We start from the raw sequence: 25,361 nt of genomic DNA, 5'->3' as shown, positions 1-25,361 counted from the left end.
GCTACGTTAAGAGTACATCTCAAATGAATAAGGCTTTCAATTACTCTAAATAGAAAGGCGTTTCAAGGCCCCTTGCAAAGTGTACGGAACCGGCAGTTTTCAGCTTATACGTTGAGCTGCGAAGAGGACTGTACAGCCTCGCTTTACGCCTCCATCCGCGTCGCATCGACGATGACAACATCGTCCATGTGACCACCACCATACCCAATCCACCGCAGTTTACCCCGCGGGTCCCCCAACGCACCGCCCTCCACTGCCCTCCCCACCCTCTTACCCTCCTGCAAAGCTTCTGCAATCCCGGCTCAATGGTGGAAATGGCTCCTGCGCTTTCTTCTGTTTGGTGTCACTTGAGGCCGTCATTCCTTTGTCCTTAACTGGCATTTCTTGCCGGGCCGTCTATACAGTGACGGTGTGGATGATTAAGTCCTGAGGACAGCGGCGCCCATAAGCAAAGCCAAACTAAGGCCCCATCCATCCGTCCCTCCTACCACCGTGAAATTGCTATTGGCGCCCACTTCCGTAAATTCCCTTGGGGAACTTGCTTCTCAGCGCGCTGCTTATCTGCATGTCATAAGTAGATTTCATAGGCTACCTGGTGTGCGTAAACACTGGAGCGCCTAAACACGGCACGCTGTGAGAGCGGCAGTTTGGTTGCAACCACAGTTGTCCCCTTACAACCTATGTTCCGCAAATTCATGAGTGAACCATGGTGACGGAACAGGTGTGCCCTGGATTTTTTCTTCGCATGACTCAACACCCTCTTCGAATGGAATCAGCCTATTGGTAGCAGCCGCCTATAGCGTCCTCTGTGCGATTCTAGGTACGGTAAAACGGCGGCCCCAAAGAACACGCACACACATACACACGTGTATACCGGTACACGTTCGTATGCTGGTCGTTTCATTCCGTATGTTTCCGCTTATACGGCATAATGTAGACTCGCGCACGTCCTTGATTTGTACGCGGCAAAAGTTTACAGACCGCTTCCAAGAGTTCACTCTGCAGCTTCCATGCTAGATGCAAACCCAAAGTACCTATAATTTTACGTCTTATCGGCGGTGATGCTGCTCGGTTGAACGCCAGCTGATGAGAAGCGCAAATGTCGCAACTCGGCGGTCTGGCCCAGCACGCTTGTTTGAAACACGTGCAAGGCGAGCTATTTTGGCAGAATGGTATCGCCTCTCGCTAGCCGTGGGACCTGGGCACCGTCCCAGTTGCCAGACGAGAACCGTATGCCCATGCAGCGGGCCGGCTGAGCCCGCACCTCAACTCCCTTCTGCTGTGGCGCCTGATCATGCACCCTATCAGGTACAGGAAATGAGCGCGGGCTAGATGGGGTTGCGCATAACAAGAACCGTGGCCCCTACTTGCAACGCGTTCAACCATAAGGTTCTATAAATTTACGCACTGCCAGCATGGAACAGAACGAAGAAATTCTTCCTGGATCCCTATTCCCTTCCTGACCCTCGTGCAAGGCACGGACATCCATACTGCCCTCCGAAACCACTTCCACTTGCAATGCATTACTCCGCGTGCGGGCCGCCGGGCTGTGCCTAATTTGGATCCCTCCAGGCATTGCTGTCGGAGCTGGCCCCGCTCTCCCCACAGCAGCTCCGGGTGGAGGCCCACCGGCGGCCCTCGCAGCTGCTGGACGTAGGTTTCCTATTTTGGCTACGGGACCAGGAACGGAGGCCAGGTCTGCGTGCAATAGATCGCGAGTTGCTGTCCCGACTGGGTCAGGAGCTGACGATGATGCGGGAGTGGACGGGTGCGCCCTGAAGGGGACCGGGATCAATGTGACCCAAACCGGTGGGGCCTCGGATGGGAGTGCGGACGGGTTCCCCGCGCGGGGGACCGGGGAATGCGTACCACGTACACGTGCTGTACAGGCTGTAGTACAGGCTGTAGTACAGGCTGTAAATACAGGCACAGTTACAGGTTCAGGCACAGGTCGCGCCCGGTGACTGAGTGGAATCTTGGTGGGTAAAGATGGCGCACTTGGCCACTTGGAAGGATCATACACCCACCCTCCCGCCCACCCGCCCATCCGAACCCGGGCCCGCCGTTGGGAGCCTGATTGGGTCCATCTCCGTTCCAATGCCCCTTGCTCAAGGCTGTCCTCATGGCTAATACACGTATTCATTCATTCCCGCAACACCCCCTATGCGCTATTCCCGGGCTCCTCTCCGCGCCTGGAGCCTACATCTCATCCCTGCTTATGCACTGAATGGAGGGGACTTCGTCCTTGTTGTCCTGGCGAGCCCCCTCGGGTCGCCCTAACGTTATTTCCATCGTGGGTCATTTCTCGTGCCCTTTTCTTCTCGTGCCCGACACGCCCTGTATTCAGAGGAGCAGTCCAACCGCACGCTGCTACCCAGCCTGGCCAGCTCCCTGGCGTACGGCAACCTGAGGCAGTGGCGGGAAGAGACGGGGGCTGAAGCGCCGGAGGTGAGGATTGGGAGATGGGGCTCCTTCGCCGGGTGGGAATTGAGGAGTGGCTTCAGGTGAGGTGAGGTGGGGGTTGAGAAGTGGAAGGGGGGAAAAGAGCTAGATGCGCTCCCGGGGCGCCTGCGCTGCATTTCCAGCTGCCACTGGTGCCGTTGCTGCTGCTGCTGCTGCTGCTGCTGCTGCCGCGGTTACTGCTGAAACCGCAATTGGCGCTGCGACCGCTGCTACGGCTGCTGCCGTCCAGGTGGTTCCCGGGGTGCCGCTGGAGCAACTGTACCGCCTGGGTGAGGAGGTGAGTGGGGAGTTAGCTGGGTGGCTGGGGTGAGAGGTGGGGCGTCAGGTGGTGGGCGTGTGGGGCGCCAGTGATGGGCTCCGGAACCGATGCGCCTCACTAGCTGGAAGGCCCTGGCCTCCGCCCCTCGCTAGCACCCAACATTCCCAGGCACAGTTCAATTGAGCAGATGCTGCGGCTGGGCTGATGTGCCGGCTGCCGGCCCTCCCCAGGGCCGCCCATATGCAAGGGCTGCCTGGTGCACCTGAACTTGCCGCCCATGCGCCTCTATGGATCAGTCATAGAACGGGCTCCGTTGTACATCGCTGTCGTGCTCCTCTACCGCACTATAGGAGGAGAGGAAACTGCGCGAGTCGTTGAGGGGCGGTGGTGGCGGCGGCACGGGACCCCGCCGGGTGTCTGCCCGCAGTGGAATTGAGGAGTTCACCAAGGTATGCGAGCTGCTGCCTGGGACTGTCGTGCAGGTTGTACGGGATTGATGGATGGCTCAAGTTTCCGGCCCATACGCTTCGCGCTGTAAGGTTGTGAGAGTTTTGCGGTCTGCGTGTGGAAGTGTGAGGAGGCACTGCCAGCCGTCGACTGATGGCACATGTTGCCGTGTGTCTGAATCTGTTCGTGCCCCCGCTGCTATTCCCTCCACATAACAGCGTCCTGTACCGTCCCCCTGACTTCCTTTGTGGTGAAACTACTTGCTGTCGCGCTGTTGCTGGCACTGCCGCGCTGCAGTACAACAAGGCTTATGCAGACCTGGCAGCGGGCGCTGTGGCCCGAGTACGACAGCGGCTGATGGGCTTTGACGACGACGGCCCGTCCGCAGCCTCCGCCGTGCTGCGGGCGCTGCTGCGACAGATGGGGAGCCCCGAGGAGAGGGCCAACTCACTGCCTGAGGCCTTCTCGCCGCCAGGGCTGCAGGTACCACCCGCACGAACAATAAGCGAACATGGGGCAGCTTCGAGCTAGATCACCTGCGCGGCCGATCCCCGCGGTGCCACCTTCACTCCCGCTGACGAGAGTGTTTGTCCTGCGTAGACGTACCGGTGCCTTCCCGCAATCTCACGACCAAACCACGAAACCCCGTGAACCCGTCTGCCGTGCCGTATGGCTGTACTGTCTTGTACTGTCTTGCAGGTCCTACCCGATGACGCCACTGCTACTGGTGCTATTGGGCAAGGCGGCGGCAAGCCGTCCTTCTTCATGACCACGCCCGCAGCTCTGATGGCGGCGGCTCGCACACGGCTGGGGGAGCTAACTGGGGCCGATGAGGGCGGGATAGCGGCACTGAGTTTAGGCACCCCAGATGCGGCAGTAGCGCTGGTGGAGGCGGGGTCTGCTGCCTCAGGAAGGACACTGCCGGAGGGGGGCCGAGGATGGCCCGGCCTGCTTCCTAGCGGTGAGGATGAGGTGACTGTCCTGGAGGAGCTGCTGCAACTGATTGACCAGTACGACAAGCAGGTGTACTCACGTAAGACTCCTCTGGAGCGTATGGGGCACACCCCGGGGCCCTGGTAGGTTTGTGGAGAGGTGGGCGTGGCTGACAGGCGGGTGAAAGGAACTGCAAGTCTGAGGGAAACATTCCTCCCAAGTACAGCTGCCTGGGTGGCGATGCTGTGGGTGGGGACAGGGACGGTTGTGGCCTGTGGCAGCGGCGGCTACGACCAGCGCTACTGCGGCCAGGGTCCATAAATTGTTTGTAAAACACTTCACCACGCAGCCAGTTAACCGGTGGAGACGTGCAACATGTAATGTGAGGGGAGCAGGGGGTACGTCCGACAGGGGGCCGGGTACAGGGCGACACATTCGTGACTGTCCAGGGCGGGATCGCGTCATTCCAAATACGGATGCAGGGGAAGTTTAGGTGTGCCATGTACCGGTAGAGGCTGCTGGGGGCCCAGACGCACAGCTTTTTTTAAGCCAGCGCGACCTAGTCAACGGCTAGACAAAGCGCTTTGTTTACCAAAACGCCTCCAGCCGACATTTCTCTTGCGGAAGCTTGCTATCATGTCGCCACCGAGACGCAACTGTCGTTCATGTTTCTTGACGACAAGTCGAAGAAAGCCCTCCTTGGCAAAGCAGCACAACGTTCTAGAGTCGTCAGGACCCTGATACTGTACAACAGTGCCGCATTATCCAGCCCTGTCTGTCGTCCTTCATCCCATGAACCCCGGAGCAGCATGTTGAAGTGATGGCAAACGCACCCGTTGCAGCTAACCGACCGACAACGCCTTTACAAATCAGATTTCTAGGGGCAGTGGCACACGGATTCGGTATCTATTCTTATCACCACAGGAGTTGACCAGTCCTTGATTTGCTTTACAAGATGTACGGAAAAGCACTGGTCGGGCGCAGGGGTGCAGCTGTTATCAGGTGTGTCGATGAGCATCATGTCAGGTGATGCACAACATCCCTGGTATCGCCCTTTTTTGTACAAAAACAAGTATTGAACCTACGGAAACCCAACGAAAACCCCACACACGCCGCACCGCACCATGATGGCAGGGCGGATTACACCGTCAGGGCACCCAATGGGCTTCCGATCACCCGATCGACTGGTGCCGACAACAAGATTGAAAACTCCTGGTAGTGTTGACTTAGCTTGACACACATACACATGCGTGTTACGGATATACTGCCGCAACCACCGCCAGCATTACCATAACCGCCGCCACCATGGCCACCCCGTGACAGCTCGACGACATGCCGGCATCACGTACCCAACTGTGCAGGGCCAGCACATTGCAGGCGCCCCGGCCCGGACCACTTGGTCCAAACCTGAATAGATAATCGTGAGGGTCCAAACATAAACCACAGTCCATTGCTGTGAACAGGGTGAAGTGGCAGCGGTGTTGCTGCCTACATTCTCGGGAATCTGGGTTTGACAGCTCCACCAGGGCGTGACATGTGCACAGGGCGCGACATGTGCACGATTATGACCGAGGCCCCACCCCTGGCAATCACCAAGTTCCTCTCAGAGGTCTGGGAGACCCGGCACGTTGCTCTAAGGCGCTATGTGCGCAAGTGAACGAGGGACAATGATGGTCCACTATGTAACCGCACTAAAAACGATTTACCGTCCATGGGCCCCCCGGCTTTTATGGACAGCCCCGAACTTGTGCGGAACTTGTAACGTGTGTGTGTGTGTGTGTTACATGGTTGGGGGTGCGTGACCCCATACCTGTAAAACTACCCATACGAGCTGAACTTGTAACTCCACCAACAAGGAGTGCCAGATCGGGCTGTGGGCTGCGGCAAGTGCAGGGATGGCAGCCGTCCATCCAGCGGGCGTCTCCTGTATTAATCATATTCCAGTGTCCAACACCATGGAGCCGGTGGCGAACTATGGCAGCAATACAGCATCTGCGACCCCGGTGGACCACCACATCACCCATACCACCTTCCATGCTATGGCGCAACAATGCCAGGGCCGGGACTGCCCCAAACCCATTCCTGGACCACGGGGATCTCAGCAATACCCTCAATCATTGGGTACATAGTACAGCACACATGGACCCAGAGGACCCCTCAATTGGTGGCCAGGCTTCAAATGGGTGCTAGCCCAATCCGCTGCCTGCCTGAACCAACAGGCACACATGCGTCAGATGATGGGGGCTGCAGATAAGGCCACCGTGCAAGCCCAGGCCGACAGCATTCTGATGGATGTGGAGGAGGGGAGTGCATCGGCTCTTCCATGCACAGTTCTTGCTTGTTCGGTATAGGCTGACGCGGCACACTGTGCCATGGCTGGTGTCGCACGATGCGCCTGCTATGAGCTGATGCATACGGGCGATCCCCCCTCCCCCGGCTCTAACCAGCCAACTTCGGCCACCTGCTGTAACCCGCGGTTGTTGACCCGCTCCAGAGAAAGCATGGGGCATAAACTACGTCGCAGAAGCCCTGTAGGAATTGCCAGTCTGTGACATTCCAGTTATCTATGCAGTATAGCTGTGAGTTGCCTCCACCAGCGGAGTCAGGCCTAGCGATACCGGAACATTCGGCGCCACTAGCACTATGCAATATGCTTCATATAGGTGGGCTAAATCTATGGTGCTAGTGTTTCACATTCTCCACTGCACTCTACCTGATGGGTCTAGCTGGCGAACCGAAGGCACAGCGGTGTAGTTAGAGAAAGCGCGCCAGAGGCGCGAGACCCGTTTTGTTGATCAGCACGCACTGAGCAACAAAAACAAGAAGAATACTAGCACCATGAAGGATCTTGATTCATTGAAGCGGATCTCGTTCATGCTTTGGCGGCATTGTTGTCCGTTACACTAGGAATAATGCCGACAACAGATCCGACAACAATTTACACCAGGCAGTTGACGGATATGTCGCAGCCTGGGCTTCCTTCCGGCCCTCAGGTTCCGGCATATATCAACGCCGGCCCGACTCTACAACACCCACCCACAGCCCCGGATCCGACGACGCCCCTCCAAATGCAGCAGCAGATTACTTCCTTTACGGCGCAGCTAAACCAAGCTACGCTCCAAGGTGTGCACCGGCCGGGCTCGGGGGAATATACCACTTTGACTCAAATCTACGTGACCCCGAGAATACAGCGCTCGCCCGCCGGTTCACATTTTCCGTCCACGGTTCCGCCATGGATTTGAAGCCAGTAACCGGAGGTTATGGAAGTGGAGCACATGTTGCTGCATGACTTTCGCGCCCTACCTGAATGGCGGGAATGGGAGCAACCGCAGCGCGCCCATTCGGATCGCTCCTTTACGAGTTCAGCATTGTCGTGACGACGTTGGCCATTTTTTACGTGCAAAGGGGGGGATTGGGGAGGGAGAGTTTTTTGTGCACGGTTGCACTACAGGGCCTTACCCAACACACAGTTTCATACATTTATTACATGGGGAGTCTGCTTCCAGCTTCATTACAGTCGGGACAAGTCGGTAGCGGTAGCCGTTTTTCGCATATCACAACTCATAAACCGCGTGGCCCCCTTATGCGCCATTGCGGCGTGGTTGGGTAGGATTAAGGGGAAAACCATGTCGTGCCACTGGACGAATAGGCAATAGCTGCACGCGTGGCATTGTCAACACTACCGCATTCTACTCAACAGCTGGACTCTATGTCAGGTGCCTAAATTGGTTGTTACAGTGGAGCCCGACCGGCTCGTGTGCAACACCCTAAAATGAGCGCCACCCGCACAGCACTGTGGGCCTTAAGGCCATATAAACTTATGTGGTCAAGCATACTAGCTTCACTGACGATATAGCCTCAGCTAGCACACAAATTACGACAAAAACGACAGAAAAGATGAAGTTTTTATACTACCGGGTCTATGGCAAATGAGCTTGTTAGATTGGTCTACGGCAAGGAACGGGTGATCCGACAGCATAGACTGTCAGTCTTTTGGGAGCATGCCATTTTACCGCAAAACCAGTATGACGTGCCCATAAATCCAAGACCACCGCGATCGCATATCTTTTTATGGCAGTCCGGGTAAGGTAGGAAACCAGATCCCCTCGATACAACATATGACCCAAATTCAGTGCACTTACGGCCGACAGGCGCACGAACCATAATCCAGCTTCAATGGCCTCTTTCAGAGCTACCACCACGGTACAGTCCCTAAAATGGTGAGGACGATTTCCTTAAGCCATCCGCACTCCACACGTGCAAACCGCAACTGCATTCCCACGATTACGCTGCGCTCGATGCATGGGGAACGCCGGAAAACCGTCTAATGCCAAAAACGCCCAAGTTTTGTTATGTTCCGTACGTTCATTATGTTCATTATCCCACGGGATTCGCCACATGCGTGATAGAGTATGCGACATGCGTCCTTCCATGGTAGTTGGACAAATGATTGTCCCATATAATGAATTCACTATGCTTAGCGTATAAAACGGTATAGCTGGCGCCATCATCATGGATGCAGCGCACTTAACTGCAAGGTTAGGTATAGTAATGACTGTAGGTGACTGTCTGTCCGATTGACCACCCCAAGCTTTGTATCATCCGTTTTCATGCTTCCTCCGGGTGCCGGAGCAACCGCCACTCCCCCCGGGCCATTCAAAATCGCGCATACTGCTAAAACCCACGATATTGGAGACGACTAAAACTAACTGCGACATATGAACGACAATTGGCTACAGAAACTGATATTCTGTGTTATCGTCATAGCAGCGAAAAATTGTTAGGTACTATTTCCCACAGCTATGGCTCCCTCACAAGCCGGGCGGTGCGGGTGTCACTGCTGCTGTGCCTGATTGGCCTACATCGCGTATAGGCAGCGGCTTGGCAGCCGGATCATCCATCACCGCCGGGTGGTGCGGTTGGGGCTGGTGGGTTTTGTTGACTCGGTAGCAACGTTGATCGCAATGGTGCATATATGCATATGTATGGCATGTAAGCCTGAGGTTTGCTAGGAATACAGATCGCGGTTCATTGTGACATAGCAACAAAGGGTCCAGGGATGTGACTGCCTCGCGATGGAAATGAACTCAGTGCGGCTGGAGCCCGCAGGGATGTGATGTGTAGAGGTGGGTAAGTGGCGAGGTGCGGAGCGACCCCGAGCCTTGGGGACCTGTGACCTTAGGCGGGAATCTCTGTCTCTGTCTGTCTGTCTGTCTCTGTCTGTCTGTCTCTGTCTGTCTGTCTCTGTCTGTCTGTCTCTGTCTGTCTGTGTGTCTGTGTGTGTGTGTGTGTGTTGATGCCACGTGAGTACATTTTCGCTAAGCTTGCACGGGTCACATAGCTTGCCACGGTCTTACATGGTTGTTATATGCATTTCGCACACCTCCTACTTAGTCCCGTTCCGATTCTTCCATTACTATCATCCTGTCAGGTGATTCATAAACCGCCGAGGGTCGTCTTGCGAACACCGCTCAGCTGTCCGTTCCTTTTTCCCCCTTCCTTAGCACCCTCCTCGCCTCCCCCCCACCCCAAATCTCTGGCCTCGACACCGCCTGGTGTTGCGTTCAGGTAGGACTACGAAACTGCGCAGGTCTCCTCCCCTCTCGGGACCTAAACCAGGAAAAAGAATTCCCGCACCTTGCCTTCTGCGACCCAGGGGGTTGAGGCAGCACAGGGAAGGAGGAATGGCCCCCCTCGTGCACCCCCTCCCGGCAGGTCGTCACTCACAGCCGCTGCGCTGCTCCCCCTCCTCCCCTTCCACCTTATTCTCAGGATCTCGTTGACAGCTGCCGAGCTACACATCTCTCCTTCCTGCAATTGCCAAAGTCTGGAAAACAGCCGGTCACCTCCCCTGCCTTGACCTGGGATGAAACCTCCGAGCAGTACGCCAAACGCTATGCTCTCCCAGCGTGACCGTAGCCTGCATTGCGCTGCCGTGCGCCGCTATCTCTGCTGGATGCCGTACAAGCCACTAAGCCATGTACGTATCATTTTCCCTGTGCTTCAGCTCCCCCTTGAGCTGATGTCGCCGCCGTCGCCCCCAGGCTGCCGGTCCCCTGCACCCCTGAATTAGAGACCGCCAGAACGCCACCACTGAGCGATACGCCGCCGCCGATCTCCCGCTCGTACATTTCCCGCAATTTGGCGAGCCGTGCGCCCGCCTCCGCCAACCGCCGCTCCGCCACCTGGACCCAATCAGTCTCCCGCGCTGAGTCGCGCACCGCCACCAGCGCTGCTGCCGCAGTACCGTCGTACACGTTGGCACGGCGAAGGGTGTCCACGACCGCGTACGACACTTCCTTGGAATACTTTCTGCAGTACGGTGCACCCCGGGTTGGATTGGTTGTCGCGCAGGGGAAGGACAGGCAGGGGCTAGGGAGGTAGGTTGACCTGAATGCTATCATCATGCTGGGAGAAGGGTCTTCATCGGTTCCCCCTGTGCGCTTCCCCCTTCCGCCCCTTTTTGCAGCCCACGCCGCAAGCAATGGCCAGGACACAAGCTCCTACCACACCTTCCGCCACAATACTGCAGGGAGCGCCCATCCCGGTCCCGAGGGACCCAACAACAGGCCGGGGGAAGCAGCGGTGCTCGCCGCTCGGTAGGTATTCACCACTGCCGCACCGACCAGGGGCTACGGTACTGTTCCTACCTTGATTTGCGTATACGCACTATGTCTCCAATGACTAGGGATCGGCTCTCGTCACGCGCCTGGGGTGGGACGGAAAGGCCAGGCAAGCAGGAGCTGGGAGCGGAAGAGTGCGGGTTGGGCAAAGCGGTGCAAGTGCTAAGGGGTGTGTGGTCCCATTGCCGTTTGGGGTGAAGCCTTCCAATTGTGGCAGTTTGTGTGTCGCGTCTGGATTGGAAAGCTGAGCCGCAAGAAGGACTCCATGGCTGCTAGGTAAGCAAACTACCAGGATATGAGGGATTGCACCGCAACTTTGGCACTCCAGCGGCTTTGGTGGGGTAATGTCAACCCGCCCCTGAACCAGGAATACCCAGTGCGCGATTTTTTCCAAGAAGCAATCCCGCAAGCCTTGCGTAATGTCCCCGTGCAAATGATTTGGCACAACCTGCCCGTGCCCAGCCCCCTGTGTCTGTGCCCGGCCTCGTGCAGTTTACCTTATGGCGTGCCACCCGCTTCTGGTACACCTTGTACTTGGGGATCCAAACCACGTAGCTGACAGCCACGACTACAGTTTTTTGCATGCGGTTTGAAACGACCTGCAACAACCGCCATTGCGACGTAAACACCGAGTAAGCCGCGACCAAGCTGAGATGGGTCACGCACCCGGCCGACGAACTCGAGACCACCCATTTCGAAAATCCAAGAAATCTTATGCAGGTGTTGAACTTTAAAGGCGACGATATGCCGCTTCTGGGAGAGTTAGAGGTCTACCTATCGGCCTGATGTCTCATGTCCCTGGTTCAAACGCATCAACGATATATTCACTGCATCCATGTAGCTAATCAAAAGCCGGTGCCATGCTTAAATCATAGACACTGTACTCTGCTAATCAATTTCGTTCTTTGGATATCACGCTCAATTCTAGAGCATAATCCCGTCACAAAACTTGCTTAAAAAGATTCCCGTGATTCGTGTCTTCTTCATGCCTGGATGCCTTCCTGGTTAACAGCGGCAGTGGTTGGCCGTCAGTTAGTCCAACCACATAGGAACACTAACTACATCGCCGCGGCCTATGCATTCGGGCTGCCTTAAGATACAGAGAATAACACGTTGTTCTACTTAATGTTCAGCTACCTACTCACATTATCGGCCAGCAAAAGCGGACAGGGCAGTCGTTGGCTCAGAACGCATGACAGAAAGTAGCCTTAGCGCGCAGAACTCAACCTAACTCAATCTTTACTGGCGTTACATATGGATTAGCCTCTGGCCAGGACAACGAAGTCAACAACCTGCATGCTCGTCTCGCTGCCCTTACCCCGCTTCAACCCCGTTACAATGTCAATCGAAGAGGCCCTTCATCATGTAAGGGATTTAATGCCGAGCTGTGCCATTACACTCCTGGTTTGGTAACCTTGCAACCCCACCCATTGCAGGTGGGAACGGGGCCATTCCAGTGGATGGTTCTTAGCGTTTGCGGCCTGGCCAATGCGGCTGATGCGGTGGAGATTCTGTCGGTAGGGCTGCTGGGCACGGCAGCGGAGCAAGAGCTTCAACTTACGGCACACCGTACGGGCGCACTCAACGCCTGTATTTTTGTGGGCATGTTCCTGGTAAGCTCCTAAACTCCCCCACACATACCCACCTCATATCAAAGCACCAAATCACTTATATCAATCTGACACGTGCCCCAAACACGGTGAGATGGAAGCCCTGACGCAACGCATGCAAGGCGTAGGTGCATGGGTTGCATTCACGCTCGAAGGAGGTCAAGTCTGCGGATGAAGGTAGAGCCAACAGAGCAAAAAGGAACGCGCTATTCCATGAAATCCCCGTTGCCTTCAGCCACAGTTGCCGTAGTCCAACTCCTCCCCCTCAAAAGCCACATTCCAAATAGCAACAACGTCCTCTCGCAAGAAAAGTTATATTTTGCCCGTCTCAAACTATAGCCAAACGAACAAGCTGCATGGCACCTCCCTTCCACACGCGCAGCCCGGCATAGTCCTACACTCTGCCACCCTCCCCCGCGCGCCGCTGCTGCTGCCAGGGCGGTCTGGGCTGGGGCTTCATCGGTGACGTCATTGGCCGCAAGCACTCCCTGCTGGTGGCCCTGGCGGTCAACGCGGTCTTCGGAGCGCTGTCCGCCGCGTCCACCAGTCTGTGGCAGCTGATGGTCCTCAGACTGGTTGCGGGACTGGGGGTGGGTGGGTCCATGCCAGTGGTGTTCTCACTCATGAGCGAGTTCTGCCCGCCTAGCAGCCGGTGAGTGGGTGGCGGGGTGCGGAGGGTTGTTGCAAGGTACATGGGTGGGGAGATGGGAGTTCCAAGAAGGGAGTGGGAGGGCGCATGCGAACGCGATGGCTGAAGCCCAAGCACGAGCACTCACCTGCGTCGCGCATGAAATTGGGCATACATACATACATACATACATACATACATACATACATACATACATACATACATACATACATACATACATACATACATACATACATACATACATACATACATGAACATACATACATAAACATACATATGAGTCGGGGTCGGGAGCACACAAGACTAACCGACTTGTGCTGTGTGCTCCCGACCCTTGCGCTGTGTTTCGGCTTCGGCCCCCGGCTCTCGCGGCCCACAGTGTAATCTAAGCCATACATAAACAAACAAACATACATACATACATACATACATACATATATACATACATACATACATACATACATACATACATACATACATACATATATACATACATACATAAGTACTTACAAGGGAGAAGCAGCAGATCTGGGCCCTCATTGCCCGGCCCTCTCAACCCCCGGGGCCCCGCAGTGGCAAGTTCATGGCCATGCTCGCCTCCTTCTGGATGGTGGGCTCCCTCTACTCGGCCTCCATGGGCTGGCTGCTCATCCCCCTGGCGGGCTGGCGGGTGTTTGTGCTGGCGGCCTCAGTGCCGGCAACCGCCTGCTGCCTGCTAATGGCGGCGCTGGTTCCGGAGAGCCCGAGATACCTCACCATCATGGGGCGGGCCAGGGAGGCGGAGCAGGTGGGGCTGGAGGATGGAAACCTGCAGGCTGCGAATATTTCGGAAGAGGTGGCGAATTACAGGATATTCATAAAGATGGATAAAAACTCTCTCCTGAAGCACTCAAGGAAACAGTTAAATACGGTTGGGGGGTTGTCACCGCCAGCTACCCAGTCGCCGGGAAGGGAGCGGGACAGATGGGAGCAAGGATAAAAACAGGAAGATCGGGGAATCCGCTTGGTTGCTCTTTGCCATTCTAGCTCCAGCTGGTGCTTATGACGCCGCTCCCACCTCTTGTGCGCCAGGTCCTGTTGCGCATCGCCCGGATCAACGGCACCCATCTTCCGGAGGACTTCGCACTGCCCTCCTTCCACCACCGCGACCAGGACATTTTAGCGCATAAGGCCGCCTTCCGTACAGATGCCGAGGGGCACGCCCACGTCGAAGCCCTGCCCCTGTCGTACAGTGCGGCCGTGGACGCGTCCGGGGTTACCGGCAGCAGCAGCAACGGCATGTGGTACACTTTGCGGCGGTGTGCTGCCGAGGCGACGGAGCGGGCGGCGGGGGTGCTTAGCGCACTTCTGAGCCCGCCCCTGCGGTCGTACACAGTGCCGCTAGCGGTGGCTTGGATTGGGCTGTGTGGCGGGTGGTACTGCACCGTGCTGTGGGTGCCGCGGTATTTTAAGGAGCGCGGAGCGGAGGAGACGTCGGTGTACGCGGAGACGTTTGCGGTGTCGCTGGCGAACCTGCCTGGTAGGTGGACTGGTGAGCGGGTATTGAGGAGTGGATTCATGCGGGTTGCAGAAAGCTGAGCAGCGCATGAGCGCCGTTGCGCTGAATGAGTGCTTGATGACTGTCGGAGCGTGCTTGGATATGCGCCGCTGCGGTGGCTATCAAGTCGGGTTCATTACTTAGTCGCTTGTCGGTCGCCTCTCTCCTCACAACCTCTCATGTCCCGAACTGTCCTACCCCTGGCGACGGCGCCTCCTGGCGATTCAGGTAACCTGGCCAGCATATGGCTTGTGGACCGATTGGGGCGCCGCCTTACCGCTTGCGTCTGCATGGCGGGCGCTTGTGTGTGCGCGCTGCTGTTTGCAGCGGCACCGGCGCAGGGCGTGTGGCCGCTGCTTGCTGCGTGTGTCTTCAACGGCGTGTCGGTCGGCGGTTGGAATAGCCTGGACATGATATCCGCGGAGCTATATCCGACTTCAGTAAGCGCCGTTGGAAAATTGGGATTAGGGCGCGTAACCATAGACATCATCCGGGTGCAGAAATGCACGACGCATGTACTGATGGGATCTCGCACAAGCTCATTTCCGTTCCATAGTATGCCCCGTGAATGGTGACTTTGCGGCGGAATCATGGCACTCTTTCGGAGGCTTGCCCATCGTCCACTTCTTCAACGCATGCAGAGGTAGTGCAGGGACAGGCGAATTGCTTGTCTATGTGCGGGAACTAGACAGTGTTTACCCTGCTTGTGAGCATTCGATATGCCGTACAGTCCCCGGTCTCACCACTCCAACCGCTCCTGCGCTGCTTCGCTGCAGCTGCGTTCCTCGGGCTTCGGATTGCTTAACGCGGTGGGTCGTGTATCCTCCTTTGTCACTACCTACGCGGCGGGCGCCCTGCTGGAGGCGGCGCTGTGGGCCCCCCTGCTGGTGGCGGCGGTGCTGCTGGCGGCCGGCAGTGCCGCCATGTTGAAATTACCGGAACCGGCAGGTGATCAGGGAGGCTGGATGGGGGGTGCGGGTTATGCGTTTCTTCGCGGCAACGCCTAGCGATAATCGTTTGGTTTGTGTGACCGTATCTGCATAAGGGGCTGTGCCATCTGTGGAGGCGTAGTGGAGCGAAAGAACGCAGACGTTGCACCCTGTTAGGTGTGCCGGACTGGGGACTGTGTGGTAAGGAATGCTGGTTCGTGCATTCGTACCCGGACAACTTTTCCAACGGCCAGCCTTAGTCTGGCGCCTTCGGGCTCTTTGAGGGCTCGTAAGGTTTACCGCACACATTTGCATGTGTGCCGAGCTGGGGGAGACACATGTTGGCAGAGTATGCAGCAGCGGTTCCAGCCGTGCCTTCGTGCGTCCAGTACCATCGCCCCTCCATTCCCTTGCTCCGGCAGGCAAGCCTTTGGAGGACAGCTTCTGCCAGGAAGACAGGGAACAGGAGGGCGTGCTCAGCTGCAACAGCAGTCCCAGCAGCAGCCGCCATGGCAACCGCAGCGCCGGCGGTGCCCGCTACGTGGGCGGCGATGGCATCGCCAATTACGCGTACGACGAAGAGGACGCGTTAATTGTGAGCAATGGCGCTGCCGGCGGGCGAGTACCTCCAATGATGACCGGGGTGGGCGAGGTTTCTCGGAAGGAGCAGGCGTCGGAGAAGGTGGCGCTGCTGGCGGCAGGACGAGGTTAAGTGAGGCCCTGTAGGTAGCGCACCTGCAAGCGCTACACGCGAGGCGAGACGAGGGCGAACCCAACGCAAACCCCATTGACGGGCCAGGTCGGCAGATCTGTCAAATTCTAGTAAAGCCGAATGGCCAGGCGGCCAGGCACCTTTTCGTGCGTTCATTTATGCGACATCTACGGATGATTTTTCGTTGCACCATCAACCCTTCTATCTCGATATATGCAAGGAAGAATTGGGCCACACTCAATTATTTTCCTGCATTGACGCACCTATATGAGTGCTCCTATCTTTTATACGTGTGGTGGACGTAGTTCGGGAGCGGCCCTTATCACACGTGCCCCTTTTGGAGCCCCGGCTAGCCCGCCCAGCTCAATGATATACATAGAAGTGTGAGACAGGGGACCGCTTCCAGTTCCAGTCAAGTCGTGAGTCTTTGGATCTCTCCTGGCTTTCACAGTGTTGGTGCGAGCTCTTATATTCCAAGCGCTGATGATCCGGTCAGCTACGCCGCTGTAAAGTTATCCATTCATGTGTAGGGACACGCAGGTAACAGTTCCGCAGCCGCTCACATACATCTTTACGAATCAGTCTCAATCGGGTCCTAAACATTAATGGCGAGCGGGAAGAGTGCCAACGTCTTCGCCGTTTGGCCGATGGTGGTCCTGGCTAGGGCCAGTCTAGTCTGACCGTGCAAACCATAAAAAATCCGGAGACTTGCTTAACGAAGCAGTTGTCTCGACAACTAACAATGCAACGTGCCCCAATAGGTTCGCTTGTTCAAGTTATAATAATGATGACGCGACTGTGCCTGTAACTTTATCGCAACAACACACGGTCTTCGCCATGCCACTGCTCGTCTTTTCCCCAAACTCCCAACCCAATGGAGTGAAACCTTTCCATCGTTATACCCGCACCGTGGTAAGCTTAGAGGACGTGTGTATATATGTGTTATACATGGTCGTGGGGTGCGTTCCCCGTACCTGCAAACTGCCCAATACGAGCCGAGGGCTCAAGGACTGCCAGATTCTTTGTAAGCACCGTCCTACCTCGCACTTCTACCTCGGGGACATGTAAGATACCAACAAATAACGCGCGATGGCGCACCAACCTATCCCTGGTTGTCAATTGTTCAATCAACTTGCCCCTCCAATAATAATGCTGCCGCCAGCTGCAGCACGCGGAAATCTCCACCACAAGCTGTTGCTAGTGCTCAGACAGCGGACACCTGCCGTCAAGTCGAGACGTACGTAATGATATTAGCAACGCTGTCGTACAAGAAACCGCTAGATCGGAACTTTGACGACGTGTACAGCGACGCCACGTCCGAGATCTCCAGCTCACGAGCCTTATCCTCCAAGATCCTGAAGGAGATCAGAAAAATAGGTGGAATGTAAAATTAAAAACGACAGAACTTATTTAGAGCCGTTTCTTTTGCCCAACCCCTCAAGCCCCTCACCCACCTGCCAGGAATTTTGATCTGCGCTCCTGCCCGCTGTCCGCCCAGTGCCTGCTCCCTCTGCGCTGTCCGCAGTGCCTGGCGCAGCAGGTTCATCAGCAGCGAGTGGTAGTCCTGCGGTAGAGTCAGATAGCGCGAGAACTTGCGCTCCAGTGTCTGCTGCACCGTGAACTTCTGACTGCCGATGAAGGATTGGACCATCATCCTGAAATAGAAGCATGGAAAGGGTAGTGCAACAGTTAGGGGGTTTAAGAAACAGGAGGCGAAGCCAGGCGTTGCGCAAATTTCACACGGACAAAAGTAAGCAGCACGCAAGGATGGAGGCGCAAACCTAAAAGTGAGTACCCGCGAAGGCGAATCTACAGGAACATACGTACGGATAAGGATCTGCATAGAAAACTGATATGTTTTGCGGCATGCTCAACCTTCCGTTGCCGGCCAACTCACTTGATAGCCACGTTGATGTCATGGTCCGCCACGTAGTCGCGCAGATGCATGCGGGCAGAGGCCTCCGACATGCGGACCACACTCTCCAGATGGCGGACCTGTTAAATATGTCAAATGGTTTAAGAGATGGCAGCCAGGCCCCAGGCGGTGGTGGCGGGGAGGTCAGGGAGCGCCGGCAAGGAACGCGCGTAGTCAGGCAGGAAGGTGGACAAGGCTTAGAAACTCAGACAGGGACAGCAGACGTGGGTCAAGAGGGAATCGGCATCCGCGAGGTCCCCCCCTTGTGTGTAAGGATGTGAAATAAGAATGCAGCGTCCCTCCAATCAGCCCTCACTCACCGCAACCGGCATGCCGTGCGTCAGCGCTCCTTCCTGGCGAAGCGCCGCATAGAGTCGGAGGATGCGATCGTAGTCAGCCTCCTGAAGAGTTGGCCGGCAGTTCTGCTTGGCGTACGTCACGTATTTGCGAAGCAGGTCCTGGGGCAGGATGTCCGGGTCCACCGGGCTGCGGGTCACGAGGGCGGCGACGGGTCAGGACGGGTGGCGGGGGCGGGGGCGGGGAAGGAGTAATGATCGCGGGGATGCAGGGCGCTTCGGGTACAGCGAGCACGACTCAGTCCTAAGACGATGACAAGGCTATCGACCAAAGAGCCAATCCTAGAAATCCCAATACAACATGCAAAGAAGGCAGACACACGCCGAAAGTCTTTCCATGGCGACAACAAAGTGAGATGTGAGACCGGAAGTGCACAGAAGGGACTCAAAAGTGACAGCAACACACCCACTTGGTGGTGTCCTCAGGCTGCTGCAGTCCCGCCTCCCGCGCCTCCTGGTCCCGAGCAACCTTGACGGGGTGGCTCTTGATGTGGTTATCCACGACAAAGCTAGCAAGCTTCTCGTCGTTGACCGGGTCAACAATGTCGCGAACCACCGCCAGCACGTCGAAGCTGAATAGCACGGGAGGCGGACCATCCGGGAGGCGGAGGGAAGACGGCACGATTATGGATGGGAGAGAATAATGACGAAAAACTTAGACATTCGACTGGACAGGCAGGAGGTGGGTGAGGTCGAGGCAACGGTAAAAAATTAGCCTTGGGGCACCCAACTTCCAGAGCCCCTGTTCCCTCACCGTGACAAGATGGGGTCAGACAGCTCCACGTTCTCCGCCAGGGTGCGGGAGGGGTCATAGCGGCCACCCACAGGGTTGGCAGCTGCAATGACAGCACAGCGGGCCTGCAGCTGCGTCACGATGCCTGCCTTGGAGATGGAGATGGACTGCTGCTCCATCGCTTCGTGGATGGATACACGGTCCTGGGGAGGAACGGGGAGTGGGAGGTAGACAGGTGAGGCCGGCTAGGTGGTAGCATTTGTGAGGGCGTTCACTTGTGGACATGCGAGAGTACCCGCTGGGCACGGCGCAACCTAAAAATGCTGTGCGTGTCAAACGGTGCGTTGCACCTAACAAACCACACACATACACGAATTCGCGCGCGTATTGGGTATAGGGGCTGCATCAAGGGCAGGGATAAAAAAGGGATAAGACTACCGCTTTTCTGCATGGGAATGCGCGAACGCAGATGCTGGAGACCTGACGCAACAAGGTGCCCGAGGCGACGAAAAGATGTGTTAGGAAGGTGTAGACACTGACATGACACTGACACACTAGTATGTCGCTGACATACTGCCGCAATGGCTTATTTCCCCCAACTTACCTGGTCGTTCATCTTGTCGAACTCGTCAATCAAGCAGACACCCTTGTCCGCCAAGACCAGTGCGCCGCCCTCGAGTGTCCACTCCTTAGTAATCGGGTCGCGCTGTACAGCAGCCGTAAGGCCCACTGCACTGGCGCCCTTGCCTGAAGACAGGAAGTGTGTGAACACCGTGGCGGTTGTGGGGGCCCCGATGAGGAGGGCAATTGGGGACCTCAGCTCAGTGTGCGGGGCGCGGCAGGTGGCCATGGACACCAGAGGACGCGCGCACACACGCACACACACACCAGCAAACGAATGTGAAACAGCAAGCTTCATCTGCCAGCCGAAATGGACCCACCCGTCGTATACACCGCCCGCGGCGCCGTCTTCTCCAGGTACTTGAGGAACTGCGACTTGGCCACCCCAGGGTCTCCCAGCAGCAGCACGTTGATGTCGCCACGCAGCCTGTAAGCGGGGGAGGGACTCTTCTCCACCCCGCCCATCAGCGACAGCGCCAACGCCGTCTTGATGTACTCGTGGCCATAAATGGACGGCGCAATGGACTTGATGATACGCTGACCTGCCGGGGCAAAGGCGTGTAAAAGCGTGCTTGGTTCAAGTAGGGGGTCGAGGTGGTGGTCCAGGGTTGTGATGCTACTTTGGTTTGAGGAGGCGACGAATTTGGGTTGGAAAGGGCCCGCTAAAGGATAGTGCTGGTCCGTACAGGAAGGAACTACAAAAGGACACCTCGGCGAAGCAACAAAGGGACGCGCATATCATGCAACTGTGAGGTTTGTGAGATCAGCAAGACACGGCGCCGTGTGGTGTGAACATGTATAAAGCAAAAGGAACAGATAGCGCTGTCCGCCTGAAGTTGGTGCTCTGCTGGGCAGACGTGGCAATTGCGGTACGGTCCCTACCCACACGTACCAATGCGGGGGTCCCGGGACAGCTCCAGCACTCGGGCCTTATCATCGTCCGTGAGTGCATGCATAGAGTAAATATCCTCTCGCTTCGACACAAAGTTAGCCTCGATGTGAGTGGAGAACACTGGGAACGAGTTCTTGACATTGAGGGACGCGTCGTAGCCGTACACGTACATGCCTGGCGGGCGGAGCACATGTTCCGTTCCCAGAGCCACGTCAGGGGTATGTCCGGCAGAGGGCCGGCAAAACAATTTGAAGCATCGAAAGCATGGCGCTGAAGTGCACGTGACGGGTGGTGGCCCCACAAAGGGTGGTTCTCACAACTTTCGACCACAGGTCCCTCCACAGGCCTCCGTTCCAATATGGGCGGCAACGTGGCCCCACGTTGTATCACAGAAAGGGACCAACGGCGATAGGATAAAAACCTATATACCTAACAAATGTAACAGATGACGTGATTGCCTCGGCACCAGTTCCCAGACGTACCTGTAATCTCGATCTCCTCCCCCGGCCGGGCGCAGTCAATGAGGTCGTGTGTGAGGATGACCTCCTTGTGTCGGGGCAGGCGCCCCGCGGGCACTGAGCCGGGGCTTTCTTGCAGAGTCAGCTTCTGGTAGTCGCGGTACACGGTTTCAGAGCTGTTGACCTGCAGAGCCAGTTCGAAGAGCACGCTGATATGGCAATTCATTCCTTCCACCACATGCCGGTGCGAACAAGCCTGATAACATTCGGCGTTACATTGCACTCACGCCATCTGCCGCCAATGCCGGGTGGCGTGGATGGAAACCAATCGAGGGGCATAACTGGCCCGACAGAGCCCCACGGCCCTCCCCCAACACACCATGAAGGGCCCCTTCGACTGGCAGCTTGGGCATGCATTGGGCTTGACCTCCGTCTCTGTGTGCATGGCGAAGGGACCCAGAACGTAACCGCACTTGACGCAGTCGTACTTGATCAGCCGCAGCTGCGGGAAGACACCAGTACGGCGTGTGACCACTCCAGCCACGCGGACCAGACAGTTCAGGTGATAGTTGCTGCAGGGGGTTGACCAGCAGCGGGAAGGGAGCAAGTTCATAACAACGAGGCAACCGTTCAAAACGGGGATGGCGGTCGCATCTATCAGGGAGCTCTGGCCATGGGCCCCGTGTCCGACACTTGCTGGTCATTTACCACCCCGTGCGCTCCGCCAGCCCGCGACTGGGCTCATAAGAATCCTAAACGCCAGCGAAAACTAGCTGCCCAGCCAACCGCCCAGGCAACGACCCGACCCTCCCCCTCACCCAGTCCCAAGGTACCCACCGCAGATCGCGCAGGCTATCACTGATGGGCAGGCCCACCAGCCGCACATGCACCCGGTACTCCTCGCCATACGCCCGCCACATGTCGAAAAACTGCTCACTGAAGACCTTCTCGACTACCTGCGGCACGGATGTGGGAATACGGAGGGGGAGGATACGAGAGGTTGGACAAGGGCGGAGTACTGCAGGTGGATACCTCAGCGATTTGAGGCAAGATAGGTCCTTTCAGACCAATGGGACAGCCCTCCCACCATCGCCCTGCTGTAACAAAGGCACAGTCCCATACATGTCAGGCTGTGTTGGACAGATTTAGGGCATTTGAACATAGGGCAGCCGTCCTCTTAATTTCATTTGTATTTGGGGGCTGGTTATACTAGACCCGGCTTGTCAGCCGCGTGTGTACAGTACTGGCCGTCACTCGGCTGCATGAGAGCACAGTACAGTCCGTTTTACGGTCCACACCAACAGGCAGTGACAGATTGCAATGCTGCCGTTAAAAAACTGCCAAAGGAGTATGCCTCTTTCATCGCTCCTAGGCCCTTGGTTTTTCTACTGACTCATCTTGGCTGTCCATTACGCCCTAACTTGCCGATCCTGCGAGTCCCTCCAAACCCCCGCCACCCGCTTCCCTGCCTGGCCCTCCAGGCCACGCACATACCTCCGTGGCCGCCTCATCCATGTATTCCAGCATCTGACGAGGTGCATCCGCCACCCAAATGCTCAACGTGGGCTGAAACTCCGCCCAGTGACTGTACTCGAGCTCCAGGGAGCGCTTGTTGTCTGCAGGCCCCCACCAACCCAACGTGCGAGAGTCCTCGGGTTCGTCAGCAAACGAAATCAGTAGAATCCAAACTGAGGAAACAGGTCTGATAATACAGCTGAAGTAAGGATCCGATACATACGCCTTGGACTAGCAGTTCGTATGGCGTAGTACAGTGTGGTAATGGTTGATGCTGTTCAACCCTAGATATGACAATCCAAATGTGTGCAAATGGCCCAGAAGCCTCCCACTCTGTAACAACAACAATATACACCCGACCGCTCGAAAATGTTAGGTTGTGCCAACCGTGCTTAGCCCACCCCCTTAGTCAGCGCAGTGGCACCACTATCTAAGCCCTCGACCCCATTCAGCCAGCGTCGCACCCTTCCGCATGCCAGCGTACCCTTGCACATGGACCGTATACGCTCCATGTAGATCTCGGGATGTCGTGCACTGCCGGGAACTTGTTGGCCGTTGGGGTTGTCGTTGGGGTAGTTGCGTAAGAAATGCCTGAAGCGGCGCTTAATCTCTGCCGCCACCTGCTCCTGAGCAATCCACTCTGTCAGGCGACCCTTCACCTCCTCAATGTCCAAATCAAGCGGAACATCCTGCAGGGAAATGGAACCAGGCCCGTAAGGATATGTGAGGGCGGCTGTGTAAGTGACAACCGCAGAAGCATACATTTGGTTATTTCCACGTCACCAGCAAAAAGGAGGCATGGTTGGAAGAGCATATGCTAGCGCAGGAGATACCAGAAGTGGGAAGTAGGTCGTTAGACTGCCCTGCACGAAACGCATGCTTTTTTGTTGTCGCCGCCGCCATGATTTGTCCACAGGTTGGTCTGGAAGCGGCAAGATGCATAGCCTGACTTACATGTGTCTCTGATGGGGCGATGTCAAAGGATTGACGCCGCTTCCGACGGCGGTTGAAATCTTCACGACGCGGGTCTTCATCTATTAAGAGCAACAGGATGGCAGATAGGGTTTCGAGGTGATGAGGTGCTGTGGCGAAGGTCGTGGTTGCTATCCGAGCCGACAGCCGGATGCAGCTCGTCGGACCCGAATGACCTCCAGTTGAGATTTGGCTCAGAGGCTAAACATGTTCTCCACGCAAGATGTGAAGGCACCTGTACCGACACGGGTTCTGTCGTACACGCTCCTCTCATTGGCAGCTATGACATGCCCCATACTGCTCCTTAGATTGCAGCAGGAAACAACCCCAAGGTCTGCACGCACCGTCGTCTGCCAGCATAAAGTCCGGCAGCGTCCGGCGTGGCCGCATCTGGCGCGCGTCACGTCTATTGAGTTCCTCCTCGGCAGCAAGGCGCGCGGCGACAGGGTCCTCCACTTCGTCTTCCGGCTCCTCGTCATCTAGTCCTTCTGGGTCGTAGTTATCCAGGTGCGGCTGCGGCTGGTAGTCCCTGTACAAGCACAGTTGGCGGTTGATGAGTTCGCCGCCCGTGCAAAAGCGCGACAGCTAGCAAGGAATGCCAGCTGTCGCTGAGGCCAGGAATGATTTGATCCGTAATAAATTGCAGCTAGAATTTGCTGAAAAACGCACCGCTCCATGTTCTCCATCAGGTCCTCGCCCTCCTCCTCCTCCTCCACGACCTCGTTGTCGACCGGCTCATACTGATCAAGCGGGTTCGCCTCGCCATCCTGCAAGGGTGTTCGACCACGGCCCTTAATTGATTGTGCGCCGGCTGTCATTCAAAGACATTGCTTGCGCACCATGGTTGCAATGCTTTCGCGCGCTTTCCAAAGTCTACAGTTTGGAAGCCACCTGACACAGTGGATGACTTATGCTGTCCTTCGTAATATACTCTGATAAGTGCAAGTGCTCTGTTCGGTGTAATTGTGGGGATTGTACCTGAAATGGTGACTAAACTCTAAACCTGTGTCTTCATTAGTTAGCCTGACATTAATTACGCCTGGCCCAGGTAATAACGTAGACTCATTATGTTAGCCGGCATTTGCTGATATCACAAGAAAAGGTTCACGACGGCTTTCGCGCCAACAGGCAGTCGTACTTCTGAACAAACAAAACACCTCTCGAAAACGCAATTTCTAGCATTTACCAGCTAGATGAACTTTGATGGAAGGTGCTGGCCTTTCTGCTGCAATCGCGGCGGCGGATCGATCCTTTAGTATAGTTGTTGGCTTCCAGCTTGGCGGCAAATTTGCACCTTGGTCACCACCAAGGGGTATTATACTCCACCATGTGCTCAACTATTGATTAGCCGTAACTAAACCTACAACCCCCTCCCATCCCTTCCTATGTTGTCTCCAGGCACTAGTTGACACCATTCTTTTCGTCGTGGGAAACCAACAGGGTGTAACACCCGATGGTAGCGCAAAGACGATTTGGCAAGTAAATTCCCTCATCAGTGGCTGTTAGTTCCCATTTCTTTTCCTATACGCGCACTAAGCTGGGACCATCCGGATACAGGAAACAGGGTTTGGGACCCCCCCCCCGGCCAATCAGGAACGCTTTGTGAAGGATTTCTAGGATTTTCCCGTGCACCTCAGGGCGGCAAGGCCCAGCCTTCCCTTGGCACATCCTCAAACATTTCTTGCCGAAGCTAGGCTGCCAATCCCATGCCGTTGAAGATTAGGTTAGCGTCCATAG

General features: G+C 56.2%; 3 protein-coding genes across 3 annotated transcripts; 2 read left to right on the top strand and 1 right to left on the bottom strand.

The window, feature by feature from the left end:
- Nucleotides 1-901: 901 nt before the first annotated feature.
- Nucleotides 902-5,521, top strand: VOLCADRAFT_107764 (uncharacterized protein; the record flags this gene model as incomplete). Its single annotated transcript, XM_002957648.1, has 8 exons — nucleotides 902-1,308; nucleotides 1,573-1,768; nucleotides 2,348-2,448; nucleotides 2,693-2,740; nucleotides 3,073-3,171; nucleotides 3,467-3,652; nucleotides 3,869-4,245; nucleotides 5,464-5,521. Exons 1-8 carry the CDS (start codon nucleotides 1,087-1,089, stop codon nucleotides 5,519-5,521), a joined length of 1,287 nt encoding a protein of 428 aa, XP_002957694.1. The 5' UTR covers nucleotides 902-1,086.
- A 6,637-nt stretch (nucleotides 5,522-12,158) lies between these two features.
- Nucleotides 12,159-15,528, top strand: VOLCADRAFT_68484 (uncharacterized protein; the record flags this gene model as incomplete). The annotated part of the gene is made up of 6 exons (XM_002957647.1): nucleotides 12,159-12,338; nucleotides 12,773-12,987; nucleotides 13,558-13,894; nucleotides 14,296-14,503; nucleotides 14,750-14,961; nucleotides 15,298-15,528. Coding segments are annotated over 6 exons (1,383 nt in total), but the record flags the coding sequence as incomplete, so codon positions are not given.
- A 1,859-nt stretch (nucleotides 15,529-17,387) lies between these two features.
- Nucleotides 17,388-24,442, bottom strand: mcm2 (minichromosome maintenance protein 2; the record flags this gene model as incomplete). The annotated part of the gene is made up of 17 exons (XM_002957619.1): nucleotides 17,388-17,517; nucleotides 17,617-17,817; nucleotides 18,060-18,157; nucleotides 18,398-18,563; nucleotides 18,844-19,005; nucleotides 19,188-19,369; nucleotides 19,771-19,913; nucleotides 20,108-20,329; nucleotides 20,680-20,853; nucleotides 21,162-21,321; nucleotides 21,517-21,709; nucleotides 21,975-22,093; nucleotides 22,632-22,753; nucleotides 23,137-23,341; nucleotides 23,607-23,686; nucleotides 23,969-24,153; nucleotides 24,294-24,442. The coding sequence occupies 17 exons, from the start codon at nucleotides 24,440-24,442 to the stop codon at nucleotides 17,388-17,390; spliced, it is 2,691 nt and encodes an 896-aa protein (XP_002957665.1).
- Between the last annotated feature and the right edge of the window lie 919 nt (nucleotides 24,443-25,361).

Source organism: Volvox carteri (genome assembly GCF_000143455.1).
Source record: "Volvox carteri f. nagariensis unplaced genomic scaffold VOLCAscaffold_77, whole genome shotgun sequence".
NCBI lineage: Eukaryota > Viridiplantae > Chlorophyta > Chlorophyceae > Chlamydomonadales > Volvocaceae > Volvox > Volvox carteri.
This window is presented reverse-complemented; position numbering and strand designations above follow the sequence as displayed.